A 15,795-nucleotide genomic window follows, 5' to 3' on the forward strand; every position below is an offset into this window, starting at 1 on the left:
CTCCAAACCTAAATGTTCGGCATTTGCCTCGCGGCGTGTGGAGAAGTTGGATGCCGGCCTATGGCTGCCAGGAAAACATGGATACAGCCTATGGCCTAAGGCTGTATCTATGAGGACTCCTAGGGTGGCATCCAACCTCTCCAGACATCAGTCATATGGCAAGCGTTCAGGTTCAGAGGACAATGCTGAACCCAAATAGTTTGGTAAATCCGCTCAACACTCATGATAGAAAATCCAACGGTTGTCACTTACACTGGGTGCGGTGCACACGGATAGGAGACTAGGCAATCTCCACAATGTAGTCAATTGATTTAACCCCCCATGATGTCACAACTTTGGTGACATCATCACTACCACAACATCATCACATGCACCGATCCTCTACAAGGGTTCACCAGCTAATGTTCCTCAGAAGCCCTGGGACTTATACAGGCCCACATGATGGTGATAAGACACTATGAAGCCCCATGAAGAAAAGTAAGATGAAATGTGTATGGGGTGACATAGGTAAGGGTCCATCAGCCGTGTTCTCTGCCAGTCTAATTAGGGCAGCAGTTCCCTGCTGTTACTATGCAGTCAGTTATTTGTACCCCTCCAGCTCCCAGTTCTGTCAGCTCCCGGTTCTGTCAGCTTTAGTCTATTATGATAATTCTGGGGGGATGGGGGGTAGCGTTATGATAAAGGTTCCCTACACTTTAATGTAAGAAAACAACAACAGGTAAAACAAAATACAAAGGGTAGTTTAATAAAAAATAGTACAAAGAACAATACATCCCAGATATCCGTATAAAAAGATAAGGCGCAGTGCTTCACCCTACAATATAAATAAGGCAGCCCGGTGTTCTTACACCAGACTATGGAAGATCCTCTCCCCCCGCCCCCATCTTTTCACAGTATATATTAGAGGTTGAGTTCACAGTGTTACATGGTGTCCTGTTATTCTTCTCCAGGGTGACCGTGCGCACTTTCCATAATGTCTTTGGAAATGAACCGTTCATAGATTAGTGAGATTAGTAGAAATTAGTAAAACTGAGGATAGACTCTGTCACACTGGTCCGCGGCCACCAGAGGGATGAACAATACTGCTCGGCTGCCATCTCATCCTCCTCTCGTGGTCTCCGCATTTACTTCCTCATGTATCCCGGCAGCTGTGACATCGATCGCTCCATTATTATAGGCCTCTAAAATAGAAATTCAGATGTATTCCATCATTAGGTCACATAAGGGAAAACATGTCATAAAGTGGTGGATTGTAGGAAAGCTGGGCCGCGGCTGTTGGGTAAGGTGTAAGGGTCCGTTCACACTACAGAATTAATCCCGGAATTTCAAGCGGAGTTCACACCAGTTCTGCCTGTCTCATTGACTCTGCATATAGGTATTTGTACTCTGTGATTCACAAAAAATGTTGAACTGATAGAAAAAATGTAACTAGATCTACAGGACTAGGTAGATGTGCTTAGATTTGATTCGCGTTTTTCACGGACGTCACAGATGTAACATCTGTGATGTCCACAAAAAAAATGGATCCCATGGACTTCTAATGGTAATCCTTACCGCAATCACAATCCACACTGGGACACGTCCTGTTTTTTTGCGGTACGGATTGTGGATCCACAATAGAACGGACTGTGTGAGTAGCCCAATAGAAATCAATGGGCGATAAGTTGATCTTCAGTCATGGACGACCTTGCGGGACGTGTGAATAAAACAGACAAGTCCCCTGATTATTGCAGGCATCAGTTTTAGACGATGTTCACACACCGTCACAATGACGACCATTTTTATCAGATGACGTCATTTAACGGCAAAAGACGGACATTGTTTAAAAATAATACCCGTCATTTGCCATTACATGATGCTCATCTAATAAAAACGTCCTTTATACCACAGGAGGACGCCAGGAGAGCACAGAGAGGTAAGTATAGGATGTTTATTATTTTCTATAACCTGGAGCTATATATCAAACGTTTCCTCCTACGCAACCGTTATTATACTTTTAGGCCGTGTGAGAGTGTTCTGAATCAGGCAACCATATACACACACACACACATATTTGTTATCCTATAGTACCGTATATCATATATTAATTATTCTATATTTATATCTCTCTCTCTCTCTCTCTCTCTCTCTCTCTCTATATATATATATATTATCCTATATTAAATTATATATTTATCATAATTCAGCGCAATCACTTCCGTACTTGCGCCATTGCTCATATACTGCCGCATTATCTACTTCTACGCTGTATACTATCCACATAAGTTGTATAGAAAGTTGCCATAAAGAAACGCCATTGCCCAAACAAATATACAGACGATTTTCCCCTCTTACTTTCTCTCGGTATGAGCCTCCGAGCATGCTCAGGTCCTCCATGCTCCTGCCATGGTAGCCTCCATTATCTGCCCGCAGTTCCTTCACTCTTCCTTGCAGATTGCGCAGGATCTTTAATGCACTGAAATCATGCTGGGACGCTGCGCCATTGAGTGACGGGCTGGAGGCCGAGCGCAGGTGGGAGCTGTCTTTCCTTTCCTGTCACCAGAAATAGACCATTGAGTTCTGTAACTACATAATATCTGTCAGGAAGGTCAAAAGTCTCCGGAACTAACGGGAGAATGACAGGTCTGAACACCCTGGCATGTGAGAGGTGAGGGGGCCTATCTTTTAGGGCCGCCTGCCGCAGCGAGCTCTGGTAAAGACCAGCGGCCCCTTAGACTCCACTCCCTGGTGCGGCTTACATCATCGCTAGCTGGGGTTCAGCGGATCCACCACTCCCGCCGTTACAGTGAACATGGCCTCAATGTGATTACTAGATATAAGGAAGGCCTCCCTTTCTCCTGCACTAGTTTTGCCATCCACCATGTATCCAGGGACTTACCAAGGACAATCTCCGCACGGCCGCTCCCATCCGCTCTGGATTCCTGTGACAGTCTGAGCCTTTACTCCTCGACAAACTTCTGCACAAAATATACAAAGATTTCCGATTAATCATTCATGTGAAAGGACGGAAGAAGTGAAGGTATAACGGGCCGATCGGCTGTGTGACAGGTTACTGAACGCCAATGTTATGTGGGTCTTACAGGAGCGTTAATGAACAATAGTTAAAGGTTTACGTACAGCCATTTTATTGAAAAATTTGTTTTTGCTTTTTAAAATTTTTTTTGGTATGGATAGTGATTGACTATTCAGGAAAATGGACTATGTGGTGTCACATGCGGCTAACAAATTGTTCAATAACAATGTACGATCCCCATACACTAAATTGTCCATCACCAACGAACAACGAAGAATGAACATGTTCATGTCCCAGCACCGAGAGATGCAGCGCGTGCGCCTCCCATAGACTGTCATTATGATACTGAGGCTGGCGGCGTTCTGCGGTGGACAATTCCACCCCTCTTGCTCTGTGTGAACGGGGCCTTACGTCACAATACCAACCATTAGCCCTCAACATTAAAGACACCTGATAAATGCCTGATTTTGCCATTATTTCCATAATACTTTGCACATGGATGCAGAGGTGTCACCTATTGTCCGTTATATCCCCATCTGTGGCTCAGTACATTGCACATGGATGCGGAGGTGTCACCTATTGTCCGTTATATCCCCATCTGTGGCTCAGTACATTGCACATGGATGCGGAGGTGTCACCTATTGTCCGTTATATTCCCTGCTGTAGCTCAGTACATTGCACATGGATGCGGAGGTGTCACCTATTGTCCGTTATATCCCCATCTGTGGCTCAGTACATTGCACATGGATGCGGAGGTGTCATCTATTGTCCGTTGTATTCCCATCTGTGGCTCAGTACATTGCACATGGATGCGGAGGTGTCACCTATTGTCCGTTATATTCCCATCTGTGGCTCAGTACATTGCACATGGATGCGGAGGTGTCACCTATTGTCCGTTGTATTCCCATCTGTGGCTCAGTACATTGCACATGGATGCGGAGGTGTCACCTATTGTCCGTTATATTCCCATCTGTGGCTCAGTACATTACACATGGATGCGGAGGTGTCACCTATTGTCCGTTATATCCCATCTGTGGCTCAGTACATTGCACATGGATGCGGAGGTGTCATCTATTGTCCGTTATATCCAATCTGTGGCTCAGTACATTGCACATGGATGCGGAGGTGTCACCTATTGTCCGTTGTATTCCCATCTGTGGCTCAGTACATTGCACATGGATGCGGAGGTGTCACCTATTGTCCGTTGTAATTCCATCTGTGGCTCAGTACATTGCACATGGATGCGGAGGTGTCACCTATTGTCCGTTGTATTCCCATCTGTGGCTCAGTACATTGCACATGGATGCGGAGGTGTCATCTATTGTCAGTTATATCCCCATCTGTGGCTCAGTACATTGCACATGGATGCAGAGGTGTCACCTATTGTCCGTTGTATTCCCATCTGTGGCTCAGTACATTGCACATGGATGCGGAGGTGTCACCTATTGTCCGTTATATTTCATCTGTGGCTCAGTACATTGCACATGGATGCGGAGGTGTCATCTATTGTCCGTTATATTCCCATCTGTGGCTCAGTACATTGCACATGGATGCGGAGGTGTCATCTATTGTCCGTTATATCCCCATCTGTGGCTCAGTACATTGCACATGGATGCGGAGGTGTCATCTATTGTCCGTTGTATTCCCATCTGTGGCTCAGTACATTGCACATGGATGCGGAGGTGTCATCTATTGTCCGTTGTATTCCCATCTGTGGCTCAGTACATTGCACATGGATGCGGAGGTGTCATCTATTGTCCGTTATATTTCCATCTGTGGCTCAGTACATTGCACATGGATGCAGAGGTGTCACCTATTGTCCGTTATATTCCCATCTGTGGCTCATTACATTGCACATGGATGCGGAGGTGTCATCTATTGTCCGTTATATCCCATCTGTGGCTCAGTACATTGCACATGGATGCGGAGGTGTCACCTATTGTCCGTTGTATTCCCATCTGTGGCTCAGTACATTGCACATGGATGCGGAGGTGTCACCTATTGTCCGTTATATCCCATCTGTGGCTCAGTACATTGCACATGGATGCGGAGGTGTCATCTATTGTCCGTTATATCCAATCTGTGGCTCAGTACATTGCACATGGATGCGGAGGTGTCACCTATTGTCCGTTATATCCCATCTGTGGCTCAGTACATTGCACATGGATGCGGAGGTGTCATCTATTGTCCGTTATATCCAATCTGTGGCTCAGTACATTGCACATGGATGCGGAGGTGTCACCTATTGTCCGTTGTATTCCCATCTGTGGCTCAGTACATTGCACATGGATGCGGAGGTGTCACCTATTGTCCGTTGTATTTCCATCTGTGGCTCAGTACATTGCACATGGATGCGGAGGTGTCACCTATTGTCCGTTATATCCCCATCTGTGGCTCAGTACATTGCACATGGATGCGGAGGTGTCACCTATTGTCCGTTGTATTCCCATCTGTGGCTCAGTACATTGCACATGGATGCGGAGGTGTCACCTATTGTCCGTTATATTTCATCTGTGGCTCAGTACATTGCACATGGATGCGGAGGTGTCATCTATTGTCCGTTATATTCCCATCTGTGGCTCAGTACATTGCACATGGATGCGGAGGTGTCACCTATTGTCCGTTATATCCCCATCTGTGGCTCAGTACATTGCACATGGATGCGGAGGTGTCATCTATTGTCCGTTGTATTCCCATCTGTGGCTCAGTACATTGCACATGGATGCGGAGGTGTCACCTATTGTCCGTTGTATTCCCATCTGTGGCTCAGTACATTGCACATGGATGCGGAGGTGTCACCTATTGTCCGTTATATCCCATCTGTGGCTCAGTACATTGCACATGGATGCGGAGGTGTCACCTATTGTCCGTTATGTTCCCATCTGTGGCTCAGTACATTGCACATGGATGCGGAGGTGTCACCTATTGTCCGTTATATCCCATCTGTGGCTCAGTACATTGCACATGGATGCGGAGGTGTCACCTATTGTCCGTTATATCCCCATCTGTGGCTCAGTACATTGCACATGGATGCGGAGGTGTCACCTATTGTTCGTTGTATTCCCATCTGTGGCTCAGTACATTGCACATGGATGCGGAGGTGTCATCTATTGTCCGTTATATTCCCATCTGTGGCTCAGTACATTGCACATGGATGCGGAGGTGTCACCTATTGTCCGTTATATTCCCATCTGTGGCTCAGTACATTGCACATGGATGCGGAGGTGTCATCTATTGTCCGTTATATTTCCATCTGTGGCTCAGTACATTGCACATGGATGCGGAGGTGTCATCTATTGTCCATTGTATTCCCATCTGTGGCTCAGTACATTGCACATGGATGCGGAGGTGTCATCTATTGTCCGTTATATCCCATCTGTGGCTCAGTACATTGCACATGGATGCGGAGGTGTCACCTATTGTCCGTTATATTCCCATCTGTGGCTCAGTACATTGCACATGGATGCGGAGGTGTCATCTATTGTCCGTTATATTTCCATCTGTGGCTCAGTACATTGCACATGGATGCGGAGGTGTCACCTATTGTCCGTTATATTCCCTGCTGTGGCTCAGTACATTGCACATGGATGCGGAGGTGTCACCTATTGTCCGTTGTATTCCCATCTGTGGCTCAGTACATTGCACATGGATGCGGAGGTGTCACCTATTGTCCGTTGTATTCCCATCTGTGGCTCAGTACATTGCACATGGATGCGGAGGTGTCACCTATTGTCCGTTATATTCCCATCTGTGGCTCAGTACATTGCACATGGATGCGGAGGTGTCATCTATTGTCTGTTATATTTCCATCTGTGGCTCAGTACATTGCACATGGATGCGGAGGTGTCACCTATTGTCCGTTATATTTCCATCTGTGGCTCAGTACATTGCACATGGATGCGGAGGTGTCATCTATTGTCCGTTGTATTCCCATCTGTGGCTCAGTACATTGCACATGGATGCGGAGGTGTCATCTATTGTCCGTTATATCCCATCTGTGGCTCAGTACATTGCACATGGATGCGGAGGTGTCACCTATTGTCCGTTATATTTCCATCTGTGGCTCAGTACATTGCACATGGATGCGGAGGTGTCATCTATTGTCCGTTATATCCCCATCTGTGGCTCAGTACATTGCACATGGATGCGGAGGTGTCATCTATTGTCCGTTGTATTCCCATCTGTGGCTCAGTACATTGCACATGGATGCGGAGGTGTCACCTATTGTCCGTTGTATTCCCATCTGTGGCTCAGTACATTGCACATGGATGCGGAGGTGTCACCTATTGTCCGTTATATTTCCATCTGTGGCTCAGTACATTGCACATGGATGCGGAGGTGTCACCTATTGTCCGTTATATTCCCATCTGTGGCTCAGTACATTGCACATGGATGCGGAGGTGTCATCTATTGTCCGTTGTATTCCCATCTGTGGCTCAGTACATTGCACATGGATGCGGAGGTGTCATCTATTGTCCATTGTATTCCCATCTGTGGCTCAGTACATTGCACATGGATGCGGAGGTGTCATCTATTGTCCGTTATATCCCCATCTGTGGCTCAGTACATTGCACATGGATGCGGAGGTGTCACCTATTGTCCGTTGTATTCCCATCTGTGGCTCAGTACATTGCACATGGATGCGGAGGTGTCACCTATTGTCCGTTATATTTCCATCTGTGGCTCAGTACATTGCACATGGATGCGGAGGTGTCACCTATTGTCCGTTATATTCCCATCTGTGGCTCAGTACATTGCACATGGATGCGGAGGTGTCATCTATTGTCCGTTGTATTCCTATCTGTGGCTCAGTACATTGCACATGGATGCGGAGGATGTCATCTATTGTCCGTTATATTCCATCTGTGGCTCAGTACATTGCACATGGATGCGGAGGTGTCATCTATTGTCCGTTATATCCCCATCTGTGGCTCAGTACATTGCACATGGATGCGGAGGTGTCACCTATTGTCCGTTATATCCCATCTGTGGCTCAGTACATTGCACATGGATGCGGAGGTGTCACCTATTGTCCGTTATATTTCATCTGTGGCTCAGTACATTGCACATGGATGCGGAGGTGTCATCTATTGTCCGTTATATTCCCATCTGTGGCTCAGTACATTGCACATGGATGCGGAGGTGTCATCTATTGTCCGTTGTATTCCCATCTGTGGCTCAGTACATTGCACATGGATGCGGAGGTGTCACCTATTGTCCGTTATATTCCTATCTGTGGCTCAGTACATTGCACATGGATGCGGAGGTGTCACCTATTGTCCGTTATGTTCCCATCTGTGGCTCAGTACATTGCACATGGATGCGGAGGTGTCACCTATTGTCCGTTATATTCTCATCTGTGGCTCAGTACATTGCACATGGAATGCGGAGGTGTCACCTATTGTCCGTTATATCCCATCTGTGGCTCAGTACATTGCACATGGATGCGGAGGTGTCACCTATTGTCCGTTATGTTCCCATCTGTGGCTCAGTACATTGCACATGGATGCGGAGGTGTCATCTATTGTCCGTTATATTTCCATCTGTGGCTCAGTACATTGCACATGGATGCGGAGGTGTCACCTATTGTCCATTATATCCAATCTGTGGCTCAGTACATTGCACATGGATGCGGAGGTGTCACCTATTGTCCGTTATATCCCCATCTGTGGCTCAGTACATTGCACATGGATGCGGAGGTGTCATCTATTGTCCGTTATTTCCCATCTGTGGCTCAGTACATTGCACATGGATGCGGAGGTGTCACCTATTGTCCGTTATATTTTCATCTGTGGCTCAGTACATTGCACATGGATGCGGAGGTGTCATCTATTGTCCGTTATATCCCCATCTGTGGCTCAGTACATTGCACATGGATGCGGAGGTGTCACCTATTGTCCGTTGTATTCCCATCTGTGGCTCAGTACATTGCACATGGATGCGGAGGTGTCACCTATTGTCCGTTATATTTCATCTGTGGCTCAGTACATTGCACATGGATGCGGAGGTGTCATCTATTGTCCGTTATATTCCCATCTGTGGCTCAGTACATTGCACATGGATGCGGAGGTGTCACCTATTGTCCGTTATATCCCATCTGTGGCTCAGTACATTGCACATGGATGCGGAGGTGTCATCTATTGTCCGTTGTATTCCCATCTGTGGCTCAGTACATTGCACATGGATGCGGAGGTGTCATCTATTGTCCGTTGTATTCCCATCTGTGGCTCAGTACATTGCACATGGATGCGGAGGTGTCACCTATTGTCCGTTGTATTCCTATCTGTGGCTCAGTACATTGCACATGGATGCGGAGGTGTCACCTATTGTCCGTTATGTTCCCATCTGTGGCTCAGTACATTGCACATGGATGCGGAGGTGTCACCTATTGTCCGTTATATCCCATCTGTGGCTCAGTACATTGCACATGGATGCGGAGGTGTCACCTATTGTCCGTTATATCCCCATCTGTGGCTCAGTACATTGCACATGGATGCGGAGGTGTCATCTATTGTCCATTATATCCCATCTGTGGCTCAGTACATTGCACATGGATGCGGAGGTGTCATCTATTGTCCGTTATATTTCCATCTGTGGCTCAGTACATTGCACATGGATGCGGAGGTGTCATCTATTGTCCGTTATATTTCCATCTGTGGCTCAGTACATTGCACATGGATGCGGAGGTGTCATCTATTGTCCGTTATATCCCATCTGTGGCTCAGTACATTGCACATGGATGCGGAGGTGTCACCTATTGTCCGTTATATTTCCATCTGTGGCTCAGTACATTGCACATGGATGCGGAGGTGTCATCTATTGTCCGTTGTATTCCCATCTGTGGCTCAGTACATTGCACATGGATGCGGAAGTGTCATCTATTGTCCGTTATATTTCCATCTGTGGCTCAGTACATTGCACATGGATGCGGAGGTGTCACCTATTGTCCGTTATATTCCCTGCTGTGGCTCAGTACATTGCACATGGATGCGGAGGTGTCATCTATTGTCCGTTGTATTCCCATCTGTGGCTCAGTACATTGCACATGGATGCGGAGGTGTCATCTATTGTCCGTTATATTTCCATCTGTGGCTCAGTACATTGCACATGGATGCGGAGGTGTCACCTATTGTCCGTTATATTTCCATCTGTGGCTCAGTACATTGCACATGGATGCGGAGGTGTCACCTATTGTCCATTATATCCAATCTGTGGCTCAGTACATTGCACATGGATGCGGAGGTGTCACCTATTGTCCGTTATATTCCCATCTGTGGCTCAGTACATTGCACATGGATGCGGAGGTGTCATCTATTGTCCATTGTATTCCCATCTGTGGCTCAGTACATTGCACATGGATGCGGAGGTGTCATCTATTGTCCGTTGTTTTCCCATCTGTGGCTCAGTACATTGCACATGGATGCGGAGGTGTCATCTATTGTCCGTTGTTTTCCCATCTGTGGCTCAGTACATTGCACATGGATGCGGAGGTGTCATCTATTGTCCGTTGTATTCCCATCTGTGGCTCAGTACATTGCACATGGATGCGGAGGTGTCATCTATTGTCCGTTATATTTCCATCTGTGGCTCAGTACATTGCACATGGATGCGGAGGTGTCACCTATTGTCCGTTATATTTCCATCTGTGGCTCAGTACATTGCACATGAATGCGGAGGTGTCACCTATTGTCCGTTATATTTCCATCTGTGGCTCAGTACATTGCACATGGATGCGGAGGTGTCATCTATTGTCCGTTGTATTCCCATCTGTGGCTCAGTACATTGCACATGGATGCGGAGGTGTCATCTATTGTCCGTTATATTTCCATCTGTGGCTCAGTACATTGCACATGGATGCGGAGGTGTCACCTATTGTCCGTTATATTTCAATCTGTGGCTCAGTACATTGCACATGAATGCGGAGGTGTCACCTATTGTCCGTTGTATTCCCATCTGTGGCTCAGTACATTGCACATGGATGCGGAGGTGTCACCCTATTGTCCATTATATCAATCTGTGGCTCAGTACATTGCACATGGATGCGGAGGTGTCACCTATTGTCCATTATATCCAATCTGTGGCTCAGTACATTGCACATGTATGCGGAGGTGTCACCTATTGTCCGTTATATTTCATCTGTGGCTCAGTACATTGCACATGGATGCGGAGGTGTCATCTATTGTCCGTTATCTTCCCATCTGTGGCTCAGTACAATTGCACATGGATGCGGAGGTGTCACCTATTGTCCGTTATATTCCCATCTGTGGCTCAGTACATTGCACATGGATGCGGAGATGTGTCATCTATTGTCCGTTGTATTCCCATCTGTGGCTCAGTACATTGCACATGGATGCGGAGGTGTCATCTATTGTCCATTGTATTCCCATCTGTGGCTCAGTACATTGCACATGGATGCGGAGGGTGTCATCTATTTCCGTTATATCCCCATCTGTGGCTCAGTACATTGCACATGGATGCGGAGGTGTCACCTATTGTCCGTTATATTCCCCTGCTGTGGCTCAGTACATTGCACATGGATGCGGAGGTGTCACCTATTGTCCATTATATCCAATCTGTGGCTCAGTACATTGCACATGGATGCGGAGGTGTCACCTATTGTCCATTATATCCAATCTGTGGCTCAGTACATTGCACATGGATGCGGAGGTGTCACCTATTGTCCGTTATATTTCATCTGTGGCTCAGTACATTGCACATGGATGCGGAGGTGTCATCTATTGTCCGTTATCTTCCCATCTGTGGCTCAGTACATTGCACATGGATGCGGAGGTGTCACCTATTGTCCGTTATATCCCCATCTGTGGCTCAGTACATTGCACATGGATGCGGAGGTGTCACCTATTGTCAGTTATATCCCATCTGTGGCTCAGTACATTGCACATGGATGCGGAGGTGTCATCTATTGTCCGTTGTATTCCCATCTGTGGCTCAGTACATTGCACATGGATGCGGAGGTGTCACCTATTGTCCGTTATATCCCCATCTGTGGCTCAGTACATTGCACATGGATGCGGAGGTGTCATCTATTGTCCGTTGTATTCCCATCTGTGGCTCAGTACATTGCACATGGATGCGGAGGTGTCATCTATTGTCCGTTATATTCCCATCTGTGGCTCAGTACATTGCACATGGATGCGGAGGTGTCACCAATTGTCCGTTGTATTCCTATCTGTGGCTCAGTACATTGCACATGGATGCGGAGGTGTCACCTATTGTCCGTTATGTTCCCATCTGTGGCTCAGTACATTGCACATGGATGCGGAGGTGTCATCTATTGTCCGTTGTATTCCCATCTGTGGCTCGTACAATTGCACATGGATGCGGAGGTGTCACCTATTGTCCGTTATATCCCCATCTGTGGCTCAGTACATTGCACATGGATGCGGAGGTGTCATCTATTGTCCGTTGTATTCCCATCTGTGGCTCAGTACATTGCACATGGATGCGGAGGTGTCACCTATTGTCCGTTGTATTCCTATCTGTGGCTCAGTACATTGCACATGGATGCGGAGGTGTCACCTATTGTCCGTTATGTTCCCATCTGTGGCTCAGTACATTGCACATGGATGCGGAGGTGTCACCTATTGTCCGTTATATTCCCTGCTGTGGCTCAGTACATTGCACATGGATGCGGAGGTGTCACCTATTGTCCATTATATCCAATCTGTGGCTCAGTACATTGCACATGGATGCGGAGGTGTCACCTATTGTCCATTATATCCAATCTGTGGCTCAGTACATTGCACATGGATGCGGAGGTGTCACCTATTGTCCGTTATATTTCATCTGTGGCTCAGTACATTGCACATGGATGCGGAGGTGTCATCTATTGTCCGTTATCTTCCCATCTGTGGCTCAGTACATTGCACATGGATGCGGAAGTGTCACCTATTGTCCGTTATATCCCCATCTGTGGCTCACCTATTGTCCGTTATATCCCATCTGTGGCTCAGTACATTGCACATGGATGCGGAGGTGTCACCTATTGTCCGTTGTATTCCCATCTGTGGCTCAGTACATTGCACATGGATGCGGAGGTGTCACCTATTGTCGTTATATCCCCATCTGTGGCTCAGTACATTGCACATGGATGTGGAGGTGTCATCTATTGTCCGTTGTATTCCCATCTGTGGCTCAGTACATTGCACATGGATGCGGAGGTGTCATCTATTGTCCGTTATATTCCCATCTGTGGCTCAGTACATGCACATGGATGCGGAGGTGTCACCAATTGTCCGTTGTATTCCTATCTGTGGCTCAGTACATTGCACATGGATGCGGAGGTGTCACCTATTGTCCGTTATGTTCCCATCTGTGGCTCAGTACATTGCACATGGATGCGGAGGTGTCATCTATTGTCCGTTGTATTCCCATCTGTGGCTCAGTACATTGCACATGGATGCGGAGGTGTCACCTATTGTCCGTTATATCCCCATCTGTGGCTCAGTACATTGCACATGGATGCGGAGGTGTCAACTATTGTCCGTTGTATTCCCATCTGTGGCTCAGTACATTGCACATGGATGCGGAGGTGTCACCTATTGTCCGTTGTATTCCTATCTGTGGCTCAGTACATTGCACATGGATGCGGAGGTGTCACCTATTGTCCGTTATGTTCCCATCTGTGGCTCAGTACATTGCACATGGATGCGGAGGTGTCACCTATTGTCCGTTATATTCTCATCTGTGGCTCAGTACATTGCACATGGATGCGGAGGTGTCACCTATTGTCCGTTATATCCCATCTGTGGCTCAGTACATTGCACATGGATGCGGAGGTGTCACCTATTGTCCGTTATGTTCCCATCTGTGGCTCAGTACATTGCACATGGATGCGGAGGTGTCATCTATTGTCCGTTATATTTCCATCTGTGGCTCAGTACATTGCACATGGATGCGGAGGTGTCACCTATTGTCCATTATATCCAATCTGTGGCTCAGTACATTGCACATGGATGCGGAGGTGTCACCTATTGTCCGTTATATCCCCATCTGTGGCTCAGTACATTGCACATGGATGCGGAGGTGTCATCTATGTCCAGTTATTTCCCATCTGTGGCTCAGTACATTGCACATGGATGCGGAGGTGTCACCTATTGTCCGTTATATTTTCATCTGTGGCTCAGTACATTGCACATGGATGCGGAGGTGTCATCTATTGTCCGTTATATCCCATCTGTGGCTCAGTACATTGCACATGGATGCGGAGGTGTCACCTATTGTCCGTTGTATTCCCATCTGTGGCTCAGTACATTGCACATGGATGCGGAGGTGTCACCTATTGTCCGTTATATTCATCTGTGGCTCAGTACATTGCACATGGATGCGGAGGTGTCATCTATTGTCCGTTATATTCCCATCTGTGGCTCAGTACATTGCACATGGATGCGGAGGTGTCACCTATTGTCCGTTATATCCCCATCTGTGGCTCAGTACATTGCACATGGATGCGGAGGTGTCATCTATTGTCCGTTGTATTCCCATCTGTGGCTCAGTACATTGCACATGGATGCGGAGGTGTCATCTATTGTCCGTTGTATTCCCATCTGTGGCTCAGTACATTGCACATGGATGCGGAGGTGTCACCTATTGTCCGTTGTATTCCTATCTGTGGCTCAGTACATTGCACATGGATGCGGAGGTGTCACCTATTGTCCGTTATGTTCCCATCTGTGGCTCAGTACATTGCACATGGATGCGGAGGTGTCACCTATTGTCCGTTATATCCCATCTGTGGCTCAGTACATTGCACATGGATGCGGAGGTGTCACCTATTGTCCGTTATATCCCCATCTGTGGCTCAGTACATTGCACATGGATGCGGAGGTGTCATCTATTGTCCATTATATCCCATCTGTGGCTCAGTACATTGCACATGGATGCGGAGGTGTCATCTATTGTCCGTTATATTTCCATCTGTGGCTCAGTACATTGCACATGGATGCGGAGGTGTCATCTATTGTCCGTATATTTCCATCTGTGGCTCAGTACATTGCACATGGATGCGGAGGTGTCATCTATTGTCCGTTATATCCCATCTGTGCTCAGTACATTGCACATGGATGCGGAGGTGTCACCTATTGTCCGTTATATTTCCATCTGTGGCTCAGTACATTGCACATGGATGCGGAGGTGTCATCTATTGTCCGTTGTATTCCCATCTGTGGCTCAGTACATTGCACATGGATGCGGAAGTGTCATCTATTGTCCGTATATTTCCATCTGTGGCTCAGTACATTGCACATGGATGCGGAGGTGTCACCTATTGTCCGTTATATTCCCTGCTGTGGCTCAGTACATTGCACATGGATGCGGAGGTGTCATCTATTGTCCGTTGTATTCCCATCTGTGGCTCAGTACATTGCACATGGATGCGGAGGTGTCATCTATTGTCCGTATATTTCCTCTGTGGCTCAGTACATTGCACATGGATGCGGAGGTGTCACCTATTGTCCGTTATATTTCCATCTGTGGCTCAGTACATTGCACATGGATGCGGAGGTGTCACCTATTGTCCATTATATCCAATCTGTGGCTCAGTACATTGCACATGGATGCGGAGGTGTCACCTATTGTCCGTTATATTCCCATCTGTGGCTCAGTACATTGCACATGGATGCGGAGGTGTCATCTATTGTCCATTGTATTCCCATCTGTGGCTCAGTACATTGCACATGGATGCGGAGGTGTCATCTATTGTCCGTTGTTTTCCCATCTGTGGCTCAGTACATTGCACATGGATGCGGAGGTGTCATCTATTG

At 47.1% G+C, this 15,795-nt stretch overlaps 1 protein-coding gene across 4 annotated transcripts in view; it reads right to left on the reverse strand.

The window, feature by feature from the left end:
- Positions 1–754: 754 nt before the first annotated feature.
- LOC138786907 (golgin subfamily A member 6-like protein 25) overlaps positions 755–15,795 on the reverse strand; it is an 81,697-nt gene continuing 66,656 nt past the window's right edge. For all 4 annotated transcript variants that reach the window (XM_069963947.1, XM_069963946.1, XM_069963944.1 and 1 more), the window contains 3 exons: positions 2,879–2,957; positions 2,335–2,532; positions 755–1,181 (listed from right to left, as the gene is read on the reverse strand). In XM_069963947.1, coding sequence (XP_069820048.1) covers positions 1,125–1,181; positions 2,335–2,532; positions 2,879–2,957 — 334 coding nt within the window. In that variant the 3' untranslated portion in view covers positions 755–1,124. The remainder of the gene's footprint in view (positions 1,182–2,334; positions 2,533–2,878; positions 2,958–15,795) is intronic.

This window comes from Dendropsophus ebraccatus, chromosome 3 (genome assembly GCF_027789765.1).
Source record: "Dendropsophus ebraccatus isolate aDenEbr1 chromosome 3, aDenEbr1.pat, whole genome shotgun sequence".
Classification (NCBI taxonomy): Eukaryota; Metazoa; Chordata; class Amphibia; order Anura; family Hylidae; genus Dendropsophus; species Dendropsophus ebraccatus.